Source organism: Mirounga leonina, unplaced genomic scaffold (assembly GCF_011800145.1).
Source record: "Mirounga leonina isolate KUSES-001 unplaced genomic scaffold, KU_Mleo_1.0 Mir_151, whole genome shotgun sequence".
NCBI classification, from domain to species: Eukaryota; Metazoa; Chordata; class Mammalia; order Carnivora; family Phocidae; genus Mirounga; species Mirounga leonina.
The window spans coordinates 68,167,710-68,190,141 of record NW_023270377.1 but is presented as its reverse complement, the minus strand read 5'-3'; the positions used below and the strand labels follow the sequence as shown (position 1 = coordinate 68,190,141).

General features: G+C 41.2%; 1 protein-coding gene across 2 annotated transcripts in view; it reads right to left on the bottom strand.

Moving 5' to 3' along the window:
* DPP4 (dipeptidyl peptidase 4) overlaps positions 1 to 22,432 on the bottom strand; it is an 80,110-nt gene that overhangs the window by 5,707 nt on the left and 51,971 nt on the right. Inside the window, exons 15-23 of one of the 2 annotated variants that reach the window (XM_035007902.1) lie at positions 21,761 to 21,814; positions 21,267 to 21,388; positions 19,180 to 19,227; positions 18,822 to 18,920; positions 16,416 to 16,485; positions 13,839 to 14,033; positions 10,989 to 11,043; positions 10,303 to 10,402; positions 6,833 to 6,897 (exon numbers count right to left, since the gene is read on the bottom strand). In XM_035007902.1, coding sequence (XP_034863793.1) covers positions 6,833 to 6,897; positions 10,303 to 10,402; positions 10,989 to 11,043; positions 13,839 to 14,033; positions 16,416 to 16,485; positions 18,822 to 18,920; positions 19,180 to 19,227; positions 21,267 to 21,388; positions 21,761 to 21,814 — 808 coding nt within the window. The remainder of the gene's footprint in view (positions 1 to 6,832; positions 6,898 to 10,302; positions 10,403 to 10,988; positions 11,044 to 13,838; positions 14,034 to 16,415; positions 16,486 to 18,821; positions 18,921 to 19,179; positions 19,228 to 21,266; positions 21,389 to 21,760; positions 21,815 to 22,432) is intronic. The other variant, XR_004679691.1, reaches the window with a different exon arrangement.

Sequence of the window (22,432 nt, the reverse complement as noted above, 5' to 3'; positions counted from 1 at the left end):
CCAGCCCCCAAAGATGCAGCCGTGGCACCCTGCCTCTGGCACCACCCATCATTCCCTACTGGACCAAGAATCCTGGCTTCTCCATCAAGAGAGACCCTTGGCGGTCCACTGTGCGGAAGGCCACCCCCGAAGCCAGAGAAAGAGATGCACGCATTAACTGAAGATGTGGTTAATAATCGGAAATAATACCATCGTGCTATTTTAACCCACTAAAATAGGATAATCCCCATTTGCCTATCGATGGAAACAGAAATAGAAAAGGAAATGGATGACTAAGTTAGAAGCCGAATAGTCTATCACCAGCTACTAAAAAGGAAGCTCAGAGTGATAAATGGGCAAGGATGCAATGGTGTGCAGTTGGCACCCTCCCGAGGCTAGAAACTTCCGGAGAGCCCCGCTGTCAGCAACAGTCTGGCAAAACGAAGTGGGAAGGATTGGTCCAGTGGCAGTGCCGATTCCACAGCATCTCTGTGAGGAGCTTTTCCTTCAAGCCCTAAGAAGAACCATCTGTAGCTGCTTGTTGGATCATGCTGGTTCCTCAGTTACCTTCCAGCAAATAAATCTTTGTATTTTTGAAATAAAGAGAGAGCTGATAAGAGCGGGGAAGTACTGTAAGAAACAGAAGTTCTAACAATTTTTAAGCCACCCCTTGTGCCATCGAGGAACCATAAGGACGACTGGCTTCCTGAGGACGATGATGGCGGCAGGTGCCATGTTTTGAAAGCTTCCCTCAGGGCAGGCACAGGTGTCCCATTTAAGCCTTTTGGTAACCCCGTGAGGTAGGCTTGATGATCCCCATTATCCAGATGAGGAAACTGAGGTTCAGAGAGCTTAACGAACCTCTCCGAGCTCACGCTGCTAGTAAATGGTGGAAACCAAATTTGAGTAGAGGTCTAACTCCAAAGTCCGTTCCCCTTAACCTTACGTCCTAGTGTTCCTCACATCCCAGCCAACCACTAACTCATCACCATTTCCAGGCTTTTGTGGAGAGGGCAAATGGCCACTGGTCTAATGGACAACCCAGCACATCAGTGATATATTACGGGCGCACTGATTTCCTCTATGCATTGTCCTGCTTGCAACCCAAAGCTCATAAATAGCATTAAGTAATGCTATTCGGGGAAGCACCATTAATGCTACAGAAAACAGAGGCCAGAGAACATTTTTAAGAAAAAATTATTTCGACCCACTATATCGGATGTTTTACTTGTTTACATCTATCAAACAACTGTATCCGTGAGATGCCAAAGAAGAGAGCCCGTCAACCCGACAGGGGGCTCTACCTCAGTCCTCACCAAGCAACACTGGCTTCTTTAAAGATCACACAGCAGTCAACATTTTATCAGCACTCAACAAACAAGTTAAGGTTTGGCTTAAATCTGAAGGTCTCTCTCCCTTTGGCATATTCTGGGATAATAGAACAAATGTCAAATCAGTACAAGATGGCATATTTACAAAATTGCACCCTGTTTTGCATAACCTAACGATGCAGCAGTTCTTAAGGATTGAACATTTCAAATCTGCTAGCAGAAGACTGCCAAATCTATGACTGTTTCCTACACTTGCCAAAAGCCTATCAAATTTTGAGCAAAATGCAAAATAAATCTCCTCTACAAGTTAAATCAGTCCCTTCTGTGTGTTCCAGGCTGGCCTCTTCCCTTGGCAACAAGGCTCAGGACTTGGGCCCCATTTCTCTTGCCCTTGATCTTCTGCTTCTCTGCGGATTCATAAATTCATTCCCACCCCAGTCTCTGTCCTGCCTTCTAGGCCACCATTTGGCCTGCTCTTCCCACAGCCCTGCTTCCATGTTATCCGTCGGTTCATCCAACCTGCTTCACAAATCCCCCGAAAACCAGCTGTACCTGCTACTCATATGTGGTTGTGCTCTGCCTTGCTCCTCTCTGCAACCCACGGGGAGCGTCTCTGCTCTCCCTCTTTATCTCCTAAGTCTTTCTTTATTGGCTTCACGCAAGTGCCCCTCCCTCGCCTACCCATCAGCATCTACATGTTATGTAACATTTTTGTGCCTCAGTTTCAGTGTCAATAAAATGAAGATAATTAGAACACTTATCTCAGAGAATCTGAGGGAGAACTGAACCTAATAAACCATCTAAAGAGCTTAGGATGTGTCTGCCCGTAGAAGCAAGCACTTAACGAATAAATGAAAAAAATGAATGAAGTAAATGAAACTGGATTCTCCGCTCCCTCAGTTGAGAGGAGCTGGGGGTGTGTGTGTGGGAGAGGTGAAACCCTAATTTCTTGGCCACTTCTCTTCCCTGCCCTACATGCTCCAAAGGTACAAAATCCCTGGAGCCTGTCACAATTAGGGAACCACTTCTCTTTCCATACATAAGGGGCACTCTGTCATATTTGAGTTCATGCTCTATTACCTACTCTCCTTTATTTCTCTTTGATAATTTTGTGTTCATGTCTTTGCTCACCAACAAGGTAATAAACTTTTGAACAATTAAAATACCAGGCACTTTGCATGGGTGAGTGAAAGTTCACCATTATGTTAATTTTTTAAATAGGTTTAACTAAAAGACCTGTGATTGACCATATGAAAGACCACTTGTCAATGTTAGTGAGCAACACACTCCTCAAGGTGTGGTTGCAGTTGCTATTTGCTTTTTGCTATTGGGGTGAGGGTTTTCTCATTGCCTGATTCCTTTGCTCAAATCTGCCGCCATTTTGGTCTGCTGTGGACTGAGACTCACTGCAGAAAAGATGTTTCCATACTGCCTTTTAGAGTGCTCCTGCCTTGCCACTTGGCAGCAGGTGGGTGACTATCTACCAAGAGTCCCATGGGATCACTGCTCATGTCCCTGCATTGGGTCTGAGCCTTAGTCCAGGGTCTGCTAATCTATACGGCGGCTTTGTAAGAATAGGAAAAGGCATTCCTTCTGGTTGGATGCAGCCCCAGAGGTTCATGTCTTGGTGAATGAAGCGTGGACTAGTTTTCAGCAGTGCACAAGCTGAACAACTATACATAGCATCCCTACCTGTTCCATTTGTGTGTACGTATGGTTTCTGGAATTTCCTTTCCTAAATCATAAGTAGGACCTTTATTTCATGAAATGTGCTTCTCTTGGTGATGTGGGTTTCTCGGAATTCTTCCAAATCTGGATCATCAATGACCTAATAACGAATCTTTTTTCTCATGCATTTTCTTAAATTAAAGATCGTCTTCTCTTATAAAGGCTATAATCCTGGCTACTCTATTGATGATTCATTAGCTGCAAATGTAGACAAAGATCAGGGCCTGGCTTATTCCACGCTTTGGTCCTTCGTGACCCAGATGTCCTGCAGAGAGTCAGTGGGCCAGACGAAATGGGAATCGTTTTCAAAATATTTCCTTCTGACCCACAGATAGGCACCGGCTACTGAAAGCCTCTAAGGAATCGTCTTCTTTGTCTTTTCCAAAAGGGAGGGAGGAGGGAGGGAGGGAGAGAAGGAGAGAGAGAAATAAAAACAACCTGGGAAAGAAAAGTAAAAGATGGGGTCCAGAGGGGCAGCTGGGGCCTCGAGGAAAATAGAATCGTTGAATGTATTCTTGCCAGAGACAAAAGCACAGGCTTATTTAAAAAACAAAGGAGGGCAGCTTTATTCTAAAGCCTGCTGTGCCCCAAATATAGGCACTGAGATTCAGCTCTCCACACTCTGAGGAAGCAACTTACCAGGGTGGAAACAATTCAGTGAGCGGTGGCCTCCCTTTCCCTACACACCTTAACTCTCGCCCGCCCAAATCATTCCTCCGAGTAACACATTGGGAACCTTTAGCTCCCTGGTACTGGCAGTTTTAATGTGTCCATTGCCAGCACTGAATTTTGTGCCAAGAAAACTCGACTCCTGGCGTGGAAGGATTAAACAGTCCTCGGGTCCCATCTGTGCAGTGAAGCGCAAGAGTGACTTGGTGCACCCAGTGTGCGCCTGTTGCCGTTGGCAGGGCGAAGTGACTTCTATTTACATGACTACCTCCTGCGGCGAACACCTACGGGGAGAGACGAACATGGCCACCTCAGGGCCGGTTGGGATGGGGAAGCGGGGGATCGATGTGGGAAGGACGAGCCGCTGGGAGAATCTGGAAAAAGATGCAGGATGAAAGGGTAGATTAGGACGAATCATCCTATAAAGGGGAGGGCCGGCTGAAGAGGAAAGACCCTGTTGGCTGTCGGCTGATGTTCACGGAGAGCAGTAGGGCAGGTGCCGTGGACTTCCCTCGGTGTCGGGGTTTGGACTTGACCCTGTGCCTCTAGGTTCAAGGACTTTTCAGAATGGGATTTTTAAAATGAACTTTTGACTTAACATCCCCCGGGTTCTAGAGTCAGGGTTGGGGTCCTGGACTGTAAGTATATCTCTAGGCCACACTAGGACACGTGGCTGCCAATGGTGGTGGCTTCCAGGCCGTATTCCAGAAGCTGTAGCCTGTCTGAGAGCAACCTTCCACGTGTCCCCCATGAGCCAACCCTGCTGGAGGCTATGCAGTCAGTGTGGCTTCCGGGGCTCTTCAGGGCACTGCCCAACCGTACTCTTCACCTGCTTTACTCCAATCTGTTTCAGGAGTTTTAGTACTTGGAATATTTGAGAAAGCCCTTCAGCAACTCGGCAAATACGGCATGCCACCGGAGGGATGGCTTGCAAAGGTCAGCATCCTGGTCAGGTTAGGGACAAGAAAATTCCAGATGTAAAATGAGCGAAGTGATGGAGACAGGCAATTTTTACAACAGTGTTTCCCTTCAAAAATTCTTAAATCAGGAAAGGTTTTGAGGTTTATACTTCATACTGGGTCATCTAAAGAATATAGTGTTGAGTAGAGATGTGAACAGTTAATAATATTGCAGAGAAGAAACGGGTGTACAAAATAACCGTGAGTTCAAGATAGAGAAACTGAAGATTAAGAGACATACAAGAAAATGTCATGAGAGTTAAAAGGGGATGCTAGTCTGCCGGGAGAGCAGTACAAATTTCCTACTAAGTGGTGATATAGGGGAAATGACATTCCAAGCAAAAGGCACAGAAGACAAGGGCATAAAAGGGAAAGGCCCAGAAATATTCAGAGAACAGTGGCTATTACAAGCGAACTGGACCATTGTAAGAAGGATGTTAAACACCTGGTTAAAGAATGAGGGCTGGACTCAGTTGAGTCACACGAAAGATCCGTGAAAGTGTTGTATGTGGGGCTGTGGGGATTCATCTCATGCCCCGTTGTGGTGAAGACAGGAGCAGAGAAAGACAAGCTAAGGGGACACCAACCGGGTTATTATTAGAAAAGCAGGGCGCCTGGGTGGCTCAGTCGGTTAAGCGACTGCCTTCGGCTCAGGTCATGATCCTGGAGTCCCGGGATCGAGTCCCGCATCGGGCTCCCTGCTCGGCGGGGAGTCTGCTTCTCCCTCTGACCCTCCCCCCTCTCATGCTCTCTCTCTCTCTCAGTCTCTCTCTCAAATAAATAAATGAAATCTTAAAAAAAAAAAAAGCAGATAGTCACGTGACAGCAGCAATGTCATGACTGACGAAGAAGGGAAAGGATGTTTAAGGCAGCTTATTGGATGTGGAGGAGAAAGAATGGGAAGAATTGAGTCCCCAGAGTATTATCGGGGACAACTGGCAGAAATGGGGACAACCTGATTACAGGACTGCTTGGTAGTGGAAGATGATCAGTGCATCTCACTGACAGGCTGTCGCTTTTCCATCTTGACTGGAAAACACACACGCAGGCGCCGACTTAGCCACATACTCCTCCCTGCTCCCCCTCCACCTAAGCCTTCCTAAATAAAGCTGACCTAAAACAAAACTGTGTATCCTTACGTTGCAAAACTAGAAACTTTATTTGAGTTTTACTGGGTTTTGATCACATGGCTTCAGAATCTATAGGAACGGTGGCATCTCATAAAAATGTACACATACTGCTCGGAGCGATGCATTCTTATGAAGCCCATGGAGTGAGAGTTGCGGCCCCGATGAGAAAGTGTGTTAACTTATTCTTGGTTTTGTGTTCCTTGCTTTTTGATTCATTGTCCTGAAAAGCGTTTTGAATTTCCTCTGCAAAATGTAACCATGGGATGACTGACCCTGTCATCGGCAAGTTTTGGGGTTTTCAACAAACAGGGCAGATCGACGCAGGAAAGTTCTGGAAGGGCCCGAGTGCTACAAAGGTCTCTAGGGGCCCGGCTACATCAGTGTGGCACCAGAGAGAGTGCTCTGGCTCGGCCACACTAGGACACATGGCTGCCAATGGTGTGGCTTCCAGGCCGTATTCCAGAAGCTGTAGCCTGTCTGAGAGCAACCTTCCACGTGTCCCCCATGAGCCAACCCTGCTGGAGGCTATGCAGTCAGTGTGGCTTCCGGGGCTCTTCAGGGCACTGCCCAACCGTACTCTTCACCTGCTTTACTCCAATCTTGTTTGGGCAAACGGTACCTAGCTGGCTACGAATAGGAAAGTTACAGGCTTGTACATACATCTTCATTATAATACCAGAGACATTTTAATATACAGCTCAAGGTTTAGAGAGTCTTCTGGGCTTTAAAGGAATATGTCGAATTTGACATGTTTTCTAAATGAAATTTTTATAATTAAAGTAATTATCTGGTGTTGCTTTGTATTTCCAAATGAATGCATATTGTGACCTATGTAGCATACGATAAAGACTGTAATTAATGCAGAATATAGTAGGGGAAGCTAGTGGAGTATCTCTAAACCACCTGTGTTATTTCTTTTTAACAAGAATTTTGTTGGAAATAAAAAATATATATTTTCTAGAATAGATACACGTAAAAATGTTCTTAAACAACTTATAAATAGGTTATAAAATGGATCTAGTTTCTCATCGCTTACCCTGTAATGGTCAAGGTTGTCTTCTGGAGTTGGGAGACCCATGTAACGTTCTGTATACACTGAGTCTGCGACGAAAAAAACATTTAAAAATAGTTAATTCATACGATAAACTTTTCTTTTTCTTATTGGGTTACTTTATGTGCTTTCCTATGTCGTAACTTGTGCGTGGGTCTGTAGCATCCCCCTCAGGAGTGTCTCTTCGAGATCATTTTTATTTGGCTTGTTAATGTAGCCAGACACCTGCTCAGACTCACGCCTTTCCATACTCAGCTGGAACCAGTGAGGGTAGAGGGAGATCAAACTAGATGATCTAAACCCAGTCAATAATCCATCTACAGAGGGCGCCTAGGTGGCTCAGTTGGTTAACCATCTGCCTTTGGCTCAGGTCAGGATCCTGGGATCCTGGGATCAAGCCCCACATCTGGCTCCCTGCTCAGCCGAGAGTCTGCTTCTCCCTCCACCTCTGCTCTGCCCCTCCCCCGTCCCCTCCCCGCCCCGTCCCCTCCCCCTCCCCCTCCCCGTCCCCTCCCCTCCCCCTCCCCGTCCCCTCCCGGATCGCTCCCCCTCCCCTCCCCTTCCTGTCCCCTCCCCCTCTCCTCTTCCCCCTCTTCCCCTCTCCTGTGCTTGTGCTCTCACTTGTGCTTTCTCAAATAAATAAATCTTTGAAAAAAAGATCCTTCTGCAGAAATATCAAATGTTACGTGCTGAAAAGTAAGGGCTCTTAACATTATCATTTGATCCTTTCAAACAATTTAATTAGGAAGTCACTTAATGCCTCAACTGTCTTGAATTTTTGGTCCTGACACAAGCATATGCCCTAATTTTCTTTTGGAAACCCCTTATAATGTTCAATTACTAGTTGCTTACTTAAATCATATTTTTTTGGCAGCTTAAAATTCACTATAACGAAAACAAAGAATTAAGTTACCATTTATTAGCTGTATATCCCCATACTAGCTCAGCTACTCCATCACAATGCAAGGTAAACATTTGGTTTTGTTCATTCTGTGGCAAGCCCTCAATTGTGGCATGATAACAGTTGTGTATTGTGAAATAGATCACATCAATCTCTGCTGAAATGACATAAGCTTTTTTATCTATAAATATGGCTGAAAACAGGATACATAACTGGTTTGGCTATTTTGGATAATTAAACATATTTTTGCCCTATTTTAAAAAATTTTATAGATATATCCTAAAATATACATGAGAAAATGTACAATTTACTGTGGCTACATTCCAAAATAACTTTAAAAATCTTAAGTAATTGCTTTGAAAGATGCCCCCTCCAGTGACCAGATTATAGTAAATAGAGAAGTATAGAGTAATATGCTGTCATTGTGCTATTTAGGTTAATGGTTTGAATTTCACTGCAAATTGTACATGTAGTTCAATACTAATCTCATTAATTCTTTAAATGAATATATCATCTAAACAACAACCTTAAGCAACATTCTAACCCTTTTTGAATGACCGGCATCATTAAAAACTACATTGATAATGAGTGTTAGTTATTCCACATGTGTTCTTTATGCCTGTTCTATGGAAATCAAAATACTGTCTTTCAAAATGAATAAAAGCAATATTTTAACCTTCTGATTAAAAGGAATATAGACTATATGTAATTTTATGTATCTAGAGGACACTGATATAGAAAATATAATATTTTAAAGAACATTTAAAAATACAAGATCTTCATAAAATGTTCATATCTTTTAACATTTAAAAATGAATAATTTAGGTTGGACATGTGAGAGGAGGTTTGAAAATAGCATTTAAGGGCAAAATAAATTTTTCCTGAAACGGCAGCAGACTTCAACTCTTCTTGCCCTAGAACATAATACCCCTTTCTTATTACGTTAATCAGGTTTACATTTGTGAGAAGATCTGAAATTCGTTTTTTCTTTTTTAGAGAGAGAGAGTGTGTATGAGAGTGTGTGTAGGAGCAGGGGGAGGGGAGGAGGGACGGAGAGAGAAGGAAAGAGAGAATCTTAAGCAGGCTCCATGCCCAGCGCAGGGCTAGATCTTACAACCCTAAACTGAAATCAAATGCCTAATGGCTGAGCCACCCAGACACCCCTGAAATTTTAGTAATAGGATTTTAAAAAATGCATAATACAGGTGTTGTAAATTTTTACAAATGCACCTTTGAAATACCATTTATGTATTCCTTCTATGTGACCTTTGAGAAAAACTGTTCAAATTAATACATATGTAAGAACTCTAGAAAGTGCCTATGTCTAGAAAATTGAGTTGGTCCAAATATATTTAATGAAGTTCTCTTATCATTACACTTCTAAACTCACAAAGATTGCTTCTATTATTTTATTGACCACCAGAGGTCTCCAAAAACAAGCTATCCAACGGAACAATTAGTATAAGCAGGAAAGTATCATATGAAAACAAATCCACTGTGTGCGGACTAAGTCAGAAGTATGCTTTCCAGCTTTTTTTTTTTTTTTAACAGAAAGAACAATATTTATTTATTTATTTATTTATTTATTACTTTTTACATTGGCTTCTCTCTCTTTTTTTTTAAAGATTTTATTTATTATTTGTGAGAGAGAGAATAAGAGAGAGTACATGAGAGGGGGGAGGGTCAGAGGGAGAAGCAGACTCCCTGCCGTGCAGGGAGCCCGATGCGGGACTCGATCCAGGGACTCCGGGATCATGACCTGAGCCGAAGGCAGTCGCTTAACCAACTGAGCCACCCAGGCGCCCCTACATTGGCTTCTCTTGACTTAGCCTTTAAAAAAGGGTTTCCTACAAGATTGGTACTACCATACATTAGGGCATAAAATATGTAATGAGCATATTTGTTTCAATGAGTCTATCGCAGAAAGGACTTGAGATGGGGTCTGAAAAGGTACAGGAAAATAATTCATCCTCTCACCACCTCTTTCCCCCTACTAGTGTTCCAATGCTCACTCTCTCCCCCTGGGGAATTACAGTCTTACACATGTATGATGCCTTATAGAATTATTTCTCAATGACAAAGAAGAGATCCTAGAGTGGCTTTCACTAACTTAGAGACAGTGGGGAAAAAAACCACAAACAACCCAGGAATTCCCCCATCCTTACTCTCGTCTTTCCACCCAAAGCCCTACTTTATTTGACCTTTACTGGAAGAAAAAGAAATACATGCTTCTTTTATTCTGCTAATATGTGAAGCCCAAAAACTCAAACTAAAATAAGATAAGGGTTTATCTGCAGAAATGTAGCATTAGGGATGCTCTGAAATTTAGAAAACAGAATTTGTTGATAACTAAACGTATAGATAACAATACCACAGAGCCTTTCGCAACAGCAGAATAAGTGAGATCATTCGATTATAGGTATCTGTAAAGCGCATCTACAGTGAATCAGCTTATTTCCTGTAGAAGCACTGCAACTCAAAAAGGAATGGTTTTGCCATTGGAGTTTTAAGGTCAACGCACTGTATCTTTTTGTACCTGAAAGTAATTACATACCATAGTACTCCCACCGTGAGACAGGTGCCACGGCTATCCCGCACTTGAACACGCCACTGCCGGCTCCCAGGACCATTGAGGTTACGTACCCTCCATATGACTAAGGAGTGGAAATGGTTATTTTTATGGAGGTAAAGGAATTCAGGACATATGGTAAGCGAGTCGCAGTTTCCATATTTCTCACATCTTTATATACTGTGCCTCTTTAGAGACAGAAAGCATGGTAGAGAAGGGCTTAAATTGGCCTTAATTGGACAATATCTCAAGACTATACTTTCAGAGCCCTGGTCCCCTTCCTTGATAGGTCTAAGGGGGAAAAGCATCAAAAATTTGCTGGGTAGTACTTAAAGAAAAAAAGATCAATAAACACTAGATCTTTACTGACTTTGACTCATGAGAAAAATCACCCTCCTTCCTTCTCTCCGGCTCTCCTTCCCCACCCCCTCGCTCTTTCTCTCCCTTCCTTACCTCCCTCACCTCCCTCCTTAATCATAGTAAGCGAAGATGTACGCCTGACTAGCAGGGACTCACCGCCTAGAGATCTAAGACATTTTATCGGGGTCTTCTTAGGTTAAAGATACGTGATTTTCATCTCCAAATATTCACATGCCAAAGATAAATTATCGCGTTCTGAATTATATTCACTAACTATATGGACACAGATTCATAGCCAAACAACTACTCACCCAGCCCCAAATTGCAATCCGCTTGTCATCCACAAATCCCATTTTTGAAAATTGTCTAAAACACATGGAAGAAGTCCATGAATTAGTATTGCACTGTGTATAGAAAACTAGGATAAGTACATAAGTACACAAATGTGAAACCCTGCCATTTGCTCTCTATTTCCTCCTGTTGAAATCTAAGATTAATTACGGCCAGCAATCAGATAAACACCTGAGATGGATGTATATCTTTTTTTTTTTTAACTTAAGAGCCAGATGAACAAGGTTTACTTTTGTTGGAGTCCATAAAAATTTTGTCTGTGTGTTTGTGTGAGTGTGTGTGTGTGTGTGTGTATGTGTGTATGATTCACAGAAAACAAATCCTGGCAGTTTTTTTTCACAGCTTTATATAAAAATTTGCAGCCCAGATGCACTTTTCTTTACATAATTGAATTTAAATCTCTCCAGATGTTTTTCAGTTGAAGACAGGCTGCCCCCACAATGGAGAAATAGAGGCGCATCTGGGTAGGGCTTCGGAAGGTCTCTGGGCCCCCTACCTGAGAACTTAAACACCATTCTCTAAATAAAACCCTTATTTTGCTGGGTGTTGATTAGTTAGCTCAGCACCATTAAGTAGGAAGCGATTTTTCCTTGATGGATTAAGAAGTCTTTTTGCCACAAAATTGGGCCCAGGATTCGTATCCAGTTCAAGAAATGAGAAAAATGTTTTATGCACCCACTTTTTAATCTCAGCCTTACATCAAAAGGTAATTTGTTTGCTCTAAGAAGCAATCTAGCATATGGGGCTCTTTAACTTGTAGTATTGATGGGGGGGCGGTGGGGACCCTTGCATTGACCTATACATGACTTTGGGAATGTTTGTGTTTTCCATTATAGATATATGCTTTAGGCAGCTCTGAGTTAAGCAATATTAGAAAAAAACTGAGTCGTTTTCAACTCATTATCTTCTCCCTGTAAACTTTTAAAACAGAATGCATATATGTATAGACATGTGCACCAAATAATGAGGGAACAAGTTGATAAACTTTACAGAATGAGTATATCCTTGGACTGAGATAAGAGTGTATTACTACGCCCCAGAAACCTCTAGGTCATTTCCCCTTGCAAAAGGAAAAAATGAAATGTTTTCCTTTTATAAGATTCCAATTTGTGCCTGGTTTTGGACTTTATATAAAACGGGTCATGCAGGAGATACACTTTTGTGCCTGGCTTCTCTCATTCAACAGTCTGTGAGAGTCATCTACGCTGCTGTATATAGTTCTTTTTAGTTGCTGAATTAGTATCCTATTGCATAAATACACTACATGTGTAGTGTATTTATGTGTAGTGACATTAACTTTTTAAACTGGAGATGTATATTGTGGATACCCAATTCTATAATTTTGGATCTGAGAAGCCCTGGACACTCTGCCTTCTCTCACAGAGGATCAGTCTGGATAAACAAAATTTTAGTTTTAAAATATCACAGCCCTGGGTGCCTGGGTGGCTCAGTTGGTTAAGCGACTGCCTTCGGCTCAGGTCATGATCCTGGAGTCCCAGGATCGAGTCCCGCATCGGGCTCCTTGCTCGGTGGGGAGTCTGCTTCTCCCTCTGACGCTCCCCCCTCTCATGCTCTCTCTCTATCTCATTTTCTCTCTCAAATAAATAAATAAAATCTTTAAAAAAATAAAATAAAAAAAAAAATAAATAAAATATCACAGCCCTACTCCTGAACCAGTTTATCCTCTGTCTCTAATCTAAACTTCTCTTTCTCTCTACTTTACTTTAAAGGAAAATAGCTAATTGTTAACTTTGGTGTAAGAGACTTAGGGATACTTAGTAAATTGTCCTCTTTTCTTCTCTTTGGTTGTTTCTTGTTTTTAAAGGCATTTTCCTCCACCCATTTCATCATTCACCATTCTTCTGCATTTCCTAGTTTATGATTTCATAACATTATTTTAAATTGACCACTTGTCATGCTTCCCTAGACATCCAGGCAGTTGGCTATAGAAACTCAAAGACTGCATTTCCCATTTACCAGTTGAGTGCCGTTGAATTGGAGCATGCATTTGAGACTCCAGTTAAGTTGGAGACCTCGATTCAGATTCTGACTTCCCCTGGCAAATTACCTAACCTAAGAGCCTGCATTTTTTACCTGAAGCATGGGGTACAGATCCCCACCTCATAGGAGTGCTGTGCAGTTCCCATGACAATTTGGGTAAAACATTGCCCATTACGTGATTACCATTATCTATCAATAACATCTCTCTTAAGCCAGACCACATCTATCTGTGGACTCATGACTGGAAAGCACAACAATGAGATGAGATTCATACTTAAGAAACCCTTATAATTGTGAGTGAAGATGGCTGTGCTCCACAATTCTCCCCAAATGGCAGAGGAACCCTCATCCAGACTGTAGGAGCCACTCCTAGGACTTGATAGCTATCCCATGTAACGTACAGCCTCCTACGCTGGAAAGGAACACTGGACTCCTTCGCTTAACCTTGACTACAGGGATGGTCCACTTGTCTAGTTACATGTTTACTCGGGGGTGCATTTATCCCTTAGTCTGTCCATGGGTTTGATGAATTTAGAGTCTCTGTTCACGGAAGGAGGCAGGTAACACATATACCAACTCCCTTTCTAGAGTCACAGAGAGGAATTTAAGACATATGTCCTTTTTAACCTTTATATACGTCTCTAATGACATACATTTTTATCTAAGTGTGGTATCTTCACTAAAAATGTACGCCAAAGATAAAAGATTCATCCTAGGACACTTTGCGTTCTTTCCACTTTACAACTTTAAAAATATAAATCGAGAGGGAAAAATCAGATGACCTTCAGATTCATCTCCGACTCACTCACCTGGCTGCTTCAATTTGATCTTCAACTTCAAATGTTCCCAGTCTTCTGTTGACTGCGTGCATGATCTTATCTCCTTGGTAACCACTTCCTCTGCCATCAAAGCTAGCTACGATAACGTTTTCTGTGCTTGCAAGGTAAGTAGCCCAGTTGAGTCTGAAGACAGCGTCTGCTTTTTGACTACACGGGCCTGCATATCTGTGAAAAATCCCAAATTGTTAGCCGTTGTGGTTTTTCTGAATCAAATGAGGAGTGCCTGTATTTCTACTCCCTGTGGACGAGGAGTGTGCGTCTTTCCCGACCATGAGCCTGAAATTGTGCCAGCCACCGGGGCGTCCACCACAGTTCCTCTAAAACTTGGCAACGTGGTTTCCTTCAAAGATGCCCATCGGTTTTACCTTTGAAGACTGGTATCAAACACAGACTTCAGAGGCCAACATTTTCTAAGTCGTATATTTCTTGGAAACCAAAGAAATAAATACTTAAGAGTTGGGACAGGGACGTTGTGTTATGAAAAATTAATGAGGATGACAATCAATGCAGCTTTGAATATATCCTTCCCCCATGGCTTGCAAGCACTCCTACTCTACGTGTGCATTTCCTAGGCTGGAACTTCCTAAAGGTGGCTTGACTGCTGTGTAATCTGCACCCCCTCTCCCCAGCCCCGCACAGGGTGCCACACTCAGGCTCCACAAGTCACTGTGGAGTGGGCCAAGGTATGCTTGACCACTATTCCTTAAAACTTCAAAGGAAAAAGAAGTGGATGGTCTTGAAAAACATGTATGTTTTTATTCTGCATTCTATTCATTAACGAGCTTAACTCCCTGCTATCTGCAATCTTTATAGGCTAGACCCCACTCCCACGCAGCTGGATGCCCACTCTCCATCAAGCCCTCTCATTTCCATTTGTTAATCAAGGCAAGTTCCCTATAGCTCCTTGCATCTCACTTAAATATGTCATCTTTGCACGATCTACTGGACTCCTGGACCCAGACCTGGTCCAGTACCTCTCCCTCCCAGCCCATCCCTCCTACTGGTCTGCTCACTGTCCCCTCCACTTAACATGCCTTTGCTCTTCCTACGGATGGAAGTCAAAAGAACTTTGGTTTTAAACAAACATTGTATTACTTTCATTTATAACATTCTAACTTTAAAAAGAAGAAGGCATTCATGCATTTCTTGGGCGAGTAAACATTTTTTTAACAATATGTGAAATGCCTTGGTCCTTTCAATGATTTTAGATTTCAGAGGGTAACAGCTTCCCTTAATATTAGTTATGTATCAAGTTACCCTACCCCCTAAGATTAAACAACACTATTTTTAAAAATAGAAAACAAAGATTTAGACATCTAAGGGTGGGAAGAGGAAAACAACTAAAAAGAAAAGGGCAGTAAATTTACCATGTGTTTTTAAACTTTCCTAAATAAAGGGGAGGTCTAGCCATTCCTCACCGGGGAGTTGAAGAGGATAAAAGTCTCACTCTTTTCTAAAACATCTGTTTCCAGTATTGGGGCTAAAGCCTAAAGCAAATTAATGTCACTGTAGTCAAAGTTAGGCTTACTGAAAATTAAACAGCACATCTGGAAGTTTGAAATACCTTTTTCTCTTTCTTTGAGCTTTTATGGTTTGTTTACATGGAACTGTAAATACCGTGCCACAAGGCTGTGTTGGATGCTAGCACCCCCTCTTTTGTGGGTGGTGGTGGTGGTTACAACAGAAAAGTGATGTTCTTGAGTCTCAGTTTCCTTTTCTGTATAATGAGCCCAACAGAACTCCTCACATGGGTTTGCAAATTACCTGGCAGGTAGCAGGCACCTGGCGCATTTTTTGGTTTGTTTCTGTCTTATTTTTAATCAAGGAAATGAGACAATGTAGGACAGGAGGAGTGGCATTGTGCCATTATGTGTGAGTTCAGGGCAATTTTAGAAGGATTAAAGTAAAATGTATTCCCAGTCATCAAAAATATTTTACAAAGATGCCACGTTTAGAATTCGCATGAGTTTACATTTACTGTTCAAAGATGTGTGATTTCAGAACTTTCTCTGAGACTTGAAAAAGCCTGGATTATAATGAATAATTTCCTATATCACATCTTCTCTTCACCAGAGAGGGGAATGAAAAGTACCAGGCAGTGGTATTTCAGGAACTAAAGGAAGAGAAACCTGATGTACTGATGCATCAAAGGTCACTAATGGTGATGGTTGGGCAAGTTTGGGGGTAAGGAAGTTGTGAAGACTATTAATACCCATCTCTTGCATGTTAAAAGGTCTATGCGGTAAGGATAAAACTCGTGACCTGAAAATTCCTTTGGAATTCCCTTGTAGTTCAGAGAAAGAAATCAAAACTAAAGGACCATATGCCATTACGACAGAAAGGTGTCTACTTTCTCCATTCGAAAGATGGTAGAAAACAAAGGTTTGGGTTTGTGATTGCAAAATGGAAGAAGGAAATAGTAAAATTCTTCACAATGATTCAGGAAGAGACAGAGGATACATTCAGCCCTAATTTTCTGTAAGCTGCACTAGGTAAAAAATGTCCAATGGTTAACTTTTAATTTGTTCCCTCCTCTTGAATACTTACACATCTATTAGTAGAGGATATTTCTTGGATGTATCAAAATGAGGAGGCAAGATCATCTGATACCAGAATTCTAAACAAACAGAAAGACTGATCAGTAAATTAAGAGTAATTATTAGCACACGATCTAGGTTTCTTTGCAGTGATAAATCATAGTTAGCATTCAACAATTTGTTAAATTATAATAGAAAAAGAAAATGAACTGCTTGGATTCAGTATGCTTTTAAGATAAAAAAACATTCTCTTTCAGGTTAGAATACTAGTTAAGATTAAAGCAATAAAGTTGTTTTTAATATATCTATTAAATATATTGGTGCCTTGTAAAATAAAAGTGCATCTTAGAATTGCTAATGTTTTGTTTTTATGATTCTGTTCTTTGGCATCTGATCTACTTATCTAGTTTGTTTATGGCTTATGTTCTAAGTTTTCCTCCAAAATGTTTTCCTCTTCTTGAATTTCCTTGAAGATGTTTAGGATTTTTAGTTGGCCCTAACTCTATTTTAAAATTCTGATTTAATAACATTTTTGTAATTCTTATTGCCATCCCAGACCGCGAAGCTGAGTTCCCATTTTCAGCTCTGTGATTCACAGATTGAAATCAGGTTTACATGCAGCAGACTGTTGTGTATGTTCTATATGATCCGCAGATCTGTTTAATTCTCTGTGCTTGACTTAGCATCAGTTTAATAAAATTTGTCCCTAAATAATGAATTGGTTTCCTTTGCTCCCAAAATCAAGAAGATGAGTTAGATTAATAAATCTTAAAGAGAGAGAGAGATTGAGAGATTTTCTGTATTTTAATCAGATTATTTCCAGCTTCAGTAGATTTAACCTATAGGGAAAAAAATCCATATCTCTAGAGCTGCTGTTTCTTTATGTTTATCTTTCTTTTCTTCCTTTTTTTTTTGGTTGTTAAAATTATTTTAGTTGAGGAAAAAAGAAAGGTCTAAGAGTAAGTCTCTAGATAGATAGATTTCCCTTCAATTTGTGTTTGTATTTTAAATACATGCCTTCTGACTAAATGTGCTTATAAGAATAAAAATTTGTCTTTATTATTTTTCAATAGAATGTCAAACTATGTGTTGATCATGATGTTTTTAATAAATATGCCAAACCCACCATTTGATCTCTCCTTTGTTTGAATTTGTACTAGTGGATTAGAAGTGTTTTAGTTCCATCTTTCTGAAGATGCCATTTTTTCTTTGGGTGGGGGGGGTGCTTTGTAATCCTCAGTCCCACCTCTTACTGACCCTCCTCCTCGACGCCCCCACTACCCCACTTCCCTGGAGTTTGAATGTACAGCCACCTCCCAGCTGGACTCTCCAGCTCTGGCAGATCTAGGCTCAGTCTCCTCCCTACCAGGTTGCCCATCCAGTCCTGTGGTTTCCCTGAGCCAAAAACTTTCGGGGTCCCCCACTGTTTGTCAAATCTCAGGATGTAGTGCCTTCCGCACCAGCAGCCCAGGTAGCTCTCCGGAACTCTAAGTCCTTGCCCATTATGCCAGCAGCACCAGCAGCACCTAAGAACCAAGTACAAACTCTGAACCCTGGGCTCACCCTGCCTTGCTGGATCACAAAACTACCGTTCACAAGGTGCCAGGTGATTCATACGCACATTCAGTTTCAGTAGCCCTGCTCTAAGCTCTTCTTCACAAGCACCCTCTACTCCCCAGCGCTTCTCCTGCCATTTAAAATTGGATGGATCTTTTCTACTGGATCTTACTGAATCTTTTCTATTATTATCCCATATTTAAAAAAACTTAAATCAGTCCTGATGGATTTCCCCCATCCCCCATGAGTAATTAGCTCTTAATGGGAAAAACAGCAAACAAATACAAATGAACAAACTACAAAATTTCCTACTCAAAGAACACTCTCTCCACCCCAGTTCTCAGTGGTTCCTGCACATCATCCCTGCTCAGGCTCCCAGCCCAGGGACCAGGCTAACTATGGCAAGGAGAAGGTTAGGAAAAATTCAAGATTTCTCTCCCGAGATTGAAGTTTTAACATTTTACAGCCAACCCTAATTTTTTTATACAATCACCTCAGATATTTTTTATCTCTTTGGGTTAAAGGTAGAATATATCAGGATATCATTAAGTTAAACACTCAAATAATACTTTATAGTAGAACAGAGTTACTAACAGAACGAAACAGAAGCAGCAAACGTGTGTTTTTTTCCAAATGCCTTCATTTTAACAGAATAACTTTTACATAGAGTGGTATTGTATTTTAAAACAAAAAAAAATGTAAAACTAGCAGTTCTCATGACAGAATATTTCATAGAAAAAATAACCTCAAATTAGATTACATATAATAAAATGTGTATTTTCAGATCAAGTTACCATGTTTAGTTATATTTTTTATTGGTGTTTCCAGGAGCAGTTGTTTCTAAGGAGATTTAACTTACTTGTTTCATTCAAAATAATGAAATCCAGTTTTTTTGAGGGCATCTGGACATCCTGCAGCATTTTATCCAAAGCTGAATTGTCTTCCAGGACTCTCAGTTCTAAGCAAATAAGTGCAGACGGCAGCGATTCGTTACAATGTGAAGAATTCGGATTGTGCAAAGTGCTAACAAACAAGTAGCAATTCACTGATGGGACTATACATACTTTGGATTATAAACCTTGAGTTCAAATCATTTTTTTAAACACTCTAAAGCCAAAAAAAAAAAAAAAAAAAAAATCCCAATATGCTAAGTACATGTTGATTCTATTCACACACTTTTCTAAAAAGCAAAGGAAAGGTGAAATGCTAGAAAATACCTTTATCGTCGCTGCTACTATGCAGAGTATAGAGGGGTAGACCAGGGCCTGTTAACAGGAAAAATGTTTTAGGTGAGGCTTTTTAAGAAAAGAAGAGAGCATATTTTTCAAAAATGGCCATTTGATACCATTTAACTTTGATACGATTTTAATACCATTTAGCTCTGATAGAATAAAAATCATGGTAGATAAGGTGCTTACTAAGTGTTAGCTGTTTTTCCTTTTCCTTGAAATAGGTGCAATTTGAGATTAAGAAGTATTACCGGAAAGGCACAGGGCTCAGTACAACGAAGCAGAAAATGAACCTCTGGCCCCGTTGAGTGCCTTGGGCATGCTGCCTCCAATTTCCTCAACTGTGAACTAAACCCACGAACCACTGACACGGCTGTCTTTCCTTCCCAGCCCTAAATCCACAATCCAGCGATGACCACTCCGGCTCTCAGGCCCCGCCCCCTTAGGGCGGAGCTCTGGAGCCAGCCTGGGGGTGGGGGCGGACTTCCCTCCCGCTGCCCCCGCCCCACTGAGTCCTGAGCCAGGGGGCACATCTGCACAGTGCCTGACTTGGATAAGCGATTCCTTTCTGGCATGCAAAAGTGTTTTTCTCGCATGAACATATCTTCACTATTTATCCCAACTGGTAGTTGCAGACTAGAAGGTAATGTATAGAAAAGCTATTTGGTGAGCTATTTAATTTTGATGCATTTAGATAATATTAATGTTTTACTCTCAATCAGAACCACAGTGAAGGCATTATAAAGACCTGGGTTTGAATTCTGGCTTCCCTGCTGTGTGACAACATATCTATGTTCCATCTCTTTACATATAAAAGGAGAACAGTATCACTTTATAGAGTTTTCTTAAGAATCAAATAAGACTACAAATATAAAACTTTTAGCACAGTTCCTAGTATGAAATGTGTGCCCAAGAAATGGTGACTAAAAACAGTCACAGAAAAAAAAAAAAGAAAGAAAGAAAGAAAGAAAGAGAGAGAGAAAGATGTAATAATAAAGAAAATGTGCTAGTAAATAAAGATTCAGATAGCTGGTTTGGAGATCTCTTTCCGGCGAGGGACAGTTCTTTTTCAGAATATCCAGATTCTTTCATTTTGAGAAGTAATCTAGCATAGGGCTTATTGGAGGGCTCAGGAGATGGAGCCCTGTGCTTGAATCCTGTTGTGCCTCTTATTAGCTGTGTGACCTGTGCAAGTCACGTTGCCTGTCCTTTCCAAGTTTCTTCATTTATAATAAAGAAAACAATAATAAAATAGCAATAGAAGATGGAGCAGTGAGCAGGTTGGGTGACAGACACTACCCACATACATTTTCTCATCTAAAGGGGCAAATGCATAAAATAATAATTAAAAAATCTACAATAAAAAAACTACAATAAAAAATCTATATGTATTTATGCACATAGATATAATATATATATGTATAAAATCAAGTGCCTCTGCTATACGTAGTCTCCAGTGTATGTGTATATTTGTTGTGCGTTCAGTCAAAAGCAAGCCATGCAACTCTCTTGGTTAGAAGGGGAGGAAAGGTGGTTAACTTACCACTTAGATGTGCTTGAAGAGAAGGGGACTTGGTGATTTCAAGGGCTCCTCAGATTCAAGAGGAGAAAACTAAGCAGGGCAGAAAGAATGTTTCCCAGACTGGACACAGAAAGGGATAGATGGGCAGAATGAGCCAGGACGGGGACACCTGGGTGGCTCAGTCGGTTGAGCGTCTGCCTTTGGCTCAGGTCATGATCCCAGGGTCCTGGGATCCAGTCCCACAGCGGGATCCCTGCTCAACGGGGAGCCTGCTTCTCCCTCTCCTTTTGCTTCTCCCTCTCCCTCAGCTTCTCCCTCTGCCTGCAACTCCCCCTGCTTGTGTGCTCTCTCTCTCTCTGATAAATAAATAAATAAATAAATAAATAAATAAATAATCTTTAAAAAAAGAGAGAACGAGCCAGGAGGGTGGTAAGAATATTGTCTGAAGAGCAGAAGGAACAAAGTCAGCTGGTGAGTGGAAGGCAGGAATGGAAGGAGCCACTTCAGATAGACAGACATGATGTTCTGCCTCCCCTTGGCAGTTCACACTTACCTGAACACCTCAGTTGATAGTACTTTGCCTCTTTACTAAATGATACAGAATAGTACTGACACCTTTCTGGATTCAACTCACAACTCAGGCATGTCACCTTTGTGTAGTTACTCAGTTGGATTCTGTAAACCAATGGTGGAAATTAAGTGCTTAATGAAAGAATAAATGAAAAGACAGAATTGAATAATGCCATATTCTAGTTTCAAAGGTATCAGAATGCCAAAACAATGCTCAAAAACCTTTTTTTATGTGCAACAAATACATGGATTAATTCACAGTAACCTCAAACCTCCCATTGTTTGGGAATAGCACAAAACATTTAATAAAGTCATTCTCTGCTGTTGACACCTGGGGTTTAATTTATAAGGGAATGAAAGTGCTCAGTTACAATTCCAGTTAGTTAAAACACGGAAAAACAAAACAAAACAAAACCAAACCCAGAAATTTTTCTTCAGCTAAAAAGACTCAAGTCAATAATTTGATTTAGCTCTTACTTATAAAGATTTCTTCCTCCTGGCATTCCTTTATATTCATTACTAATGTAGTATCTGGGAAGAAAACAAATTAAATATATGTTGATTATGTTTTTAAAGAAAGTCAAGTACACTCTATTTAACTCAACACCAAACATTCATGCTGGCCCTTCTCGTATCATTTTTCCCTGCCCCCTCTCCCCCCAGAAGCCTATTTCCTGTCATCTCTAAATAGGAGATTAGGAGATCCTATTTTTTAAAGTAGACTAAAATATCTGAATGCAGGAATTGTTCCCTTCACTAAAGTGACAAGTGAAAACTCAAAAAAAAAGTCTTTTGTGAGAAAAGTACCACCGGACAACCAGCCTGAAGTTGAGAGCCCACGTACCTATATTGTTTTCCATATTTTCTATTTTATAGCGCAAACTACTAGATGGCAGGAGCCCCATCCTTCTGAGAGCAGCTGAGCCACTTCTAAAGAGGCCCTTCAAAAACTGCTTTGGGCAGTGGCAAAAATCCTCCGTGGTGAGACCCAATAATGAATTATAGAAGTGCCTCAGATTCTAATGAAAAATAACACTCCTTTTCCACCAACTCGTGCATGCATGGTAGTTGACAGCCTCTGCTAAAGCTTTCCATTTTCCAGAGTAAGGCCGAGATACGGACAGATAAAATAGCCTCTCCGAGCCTTCC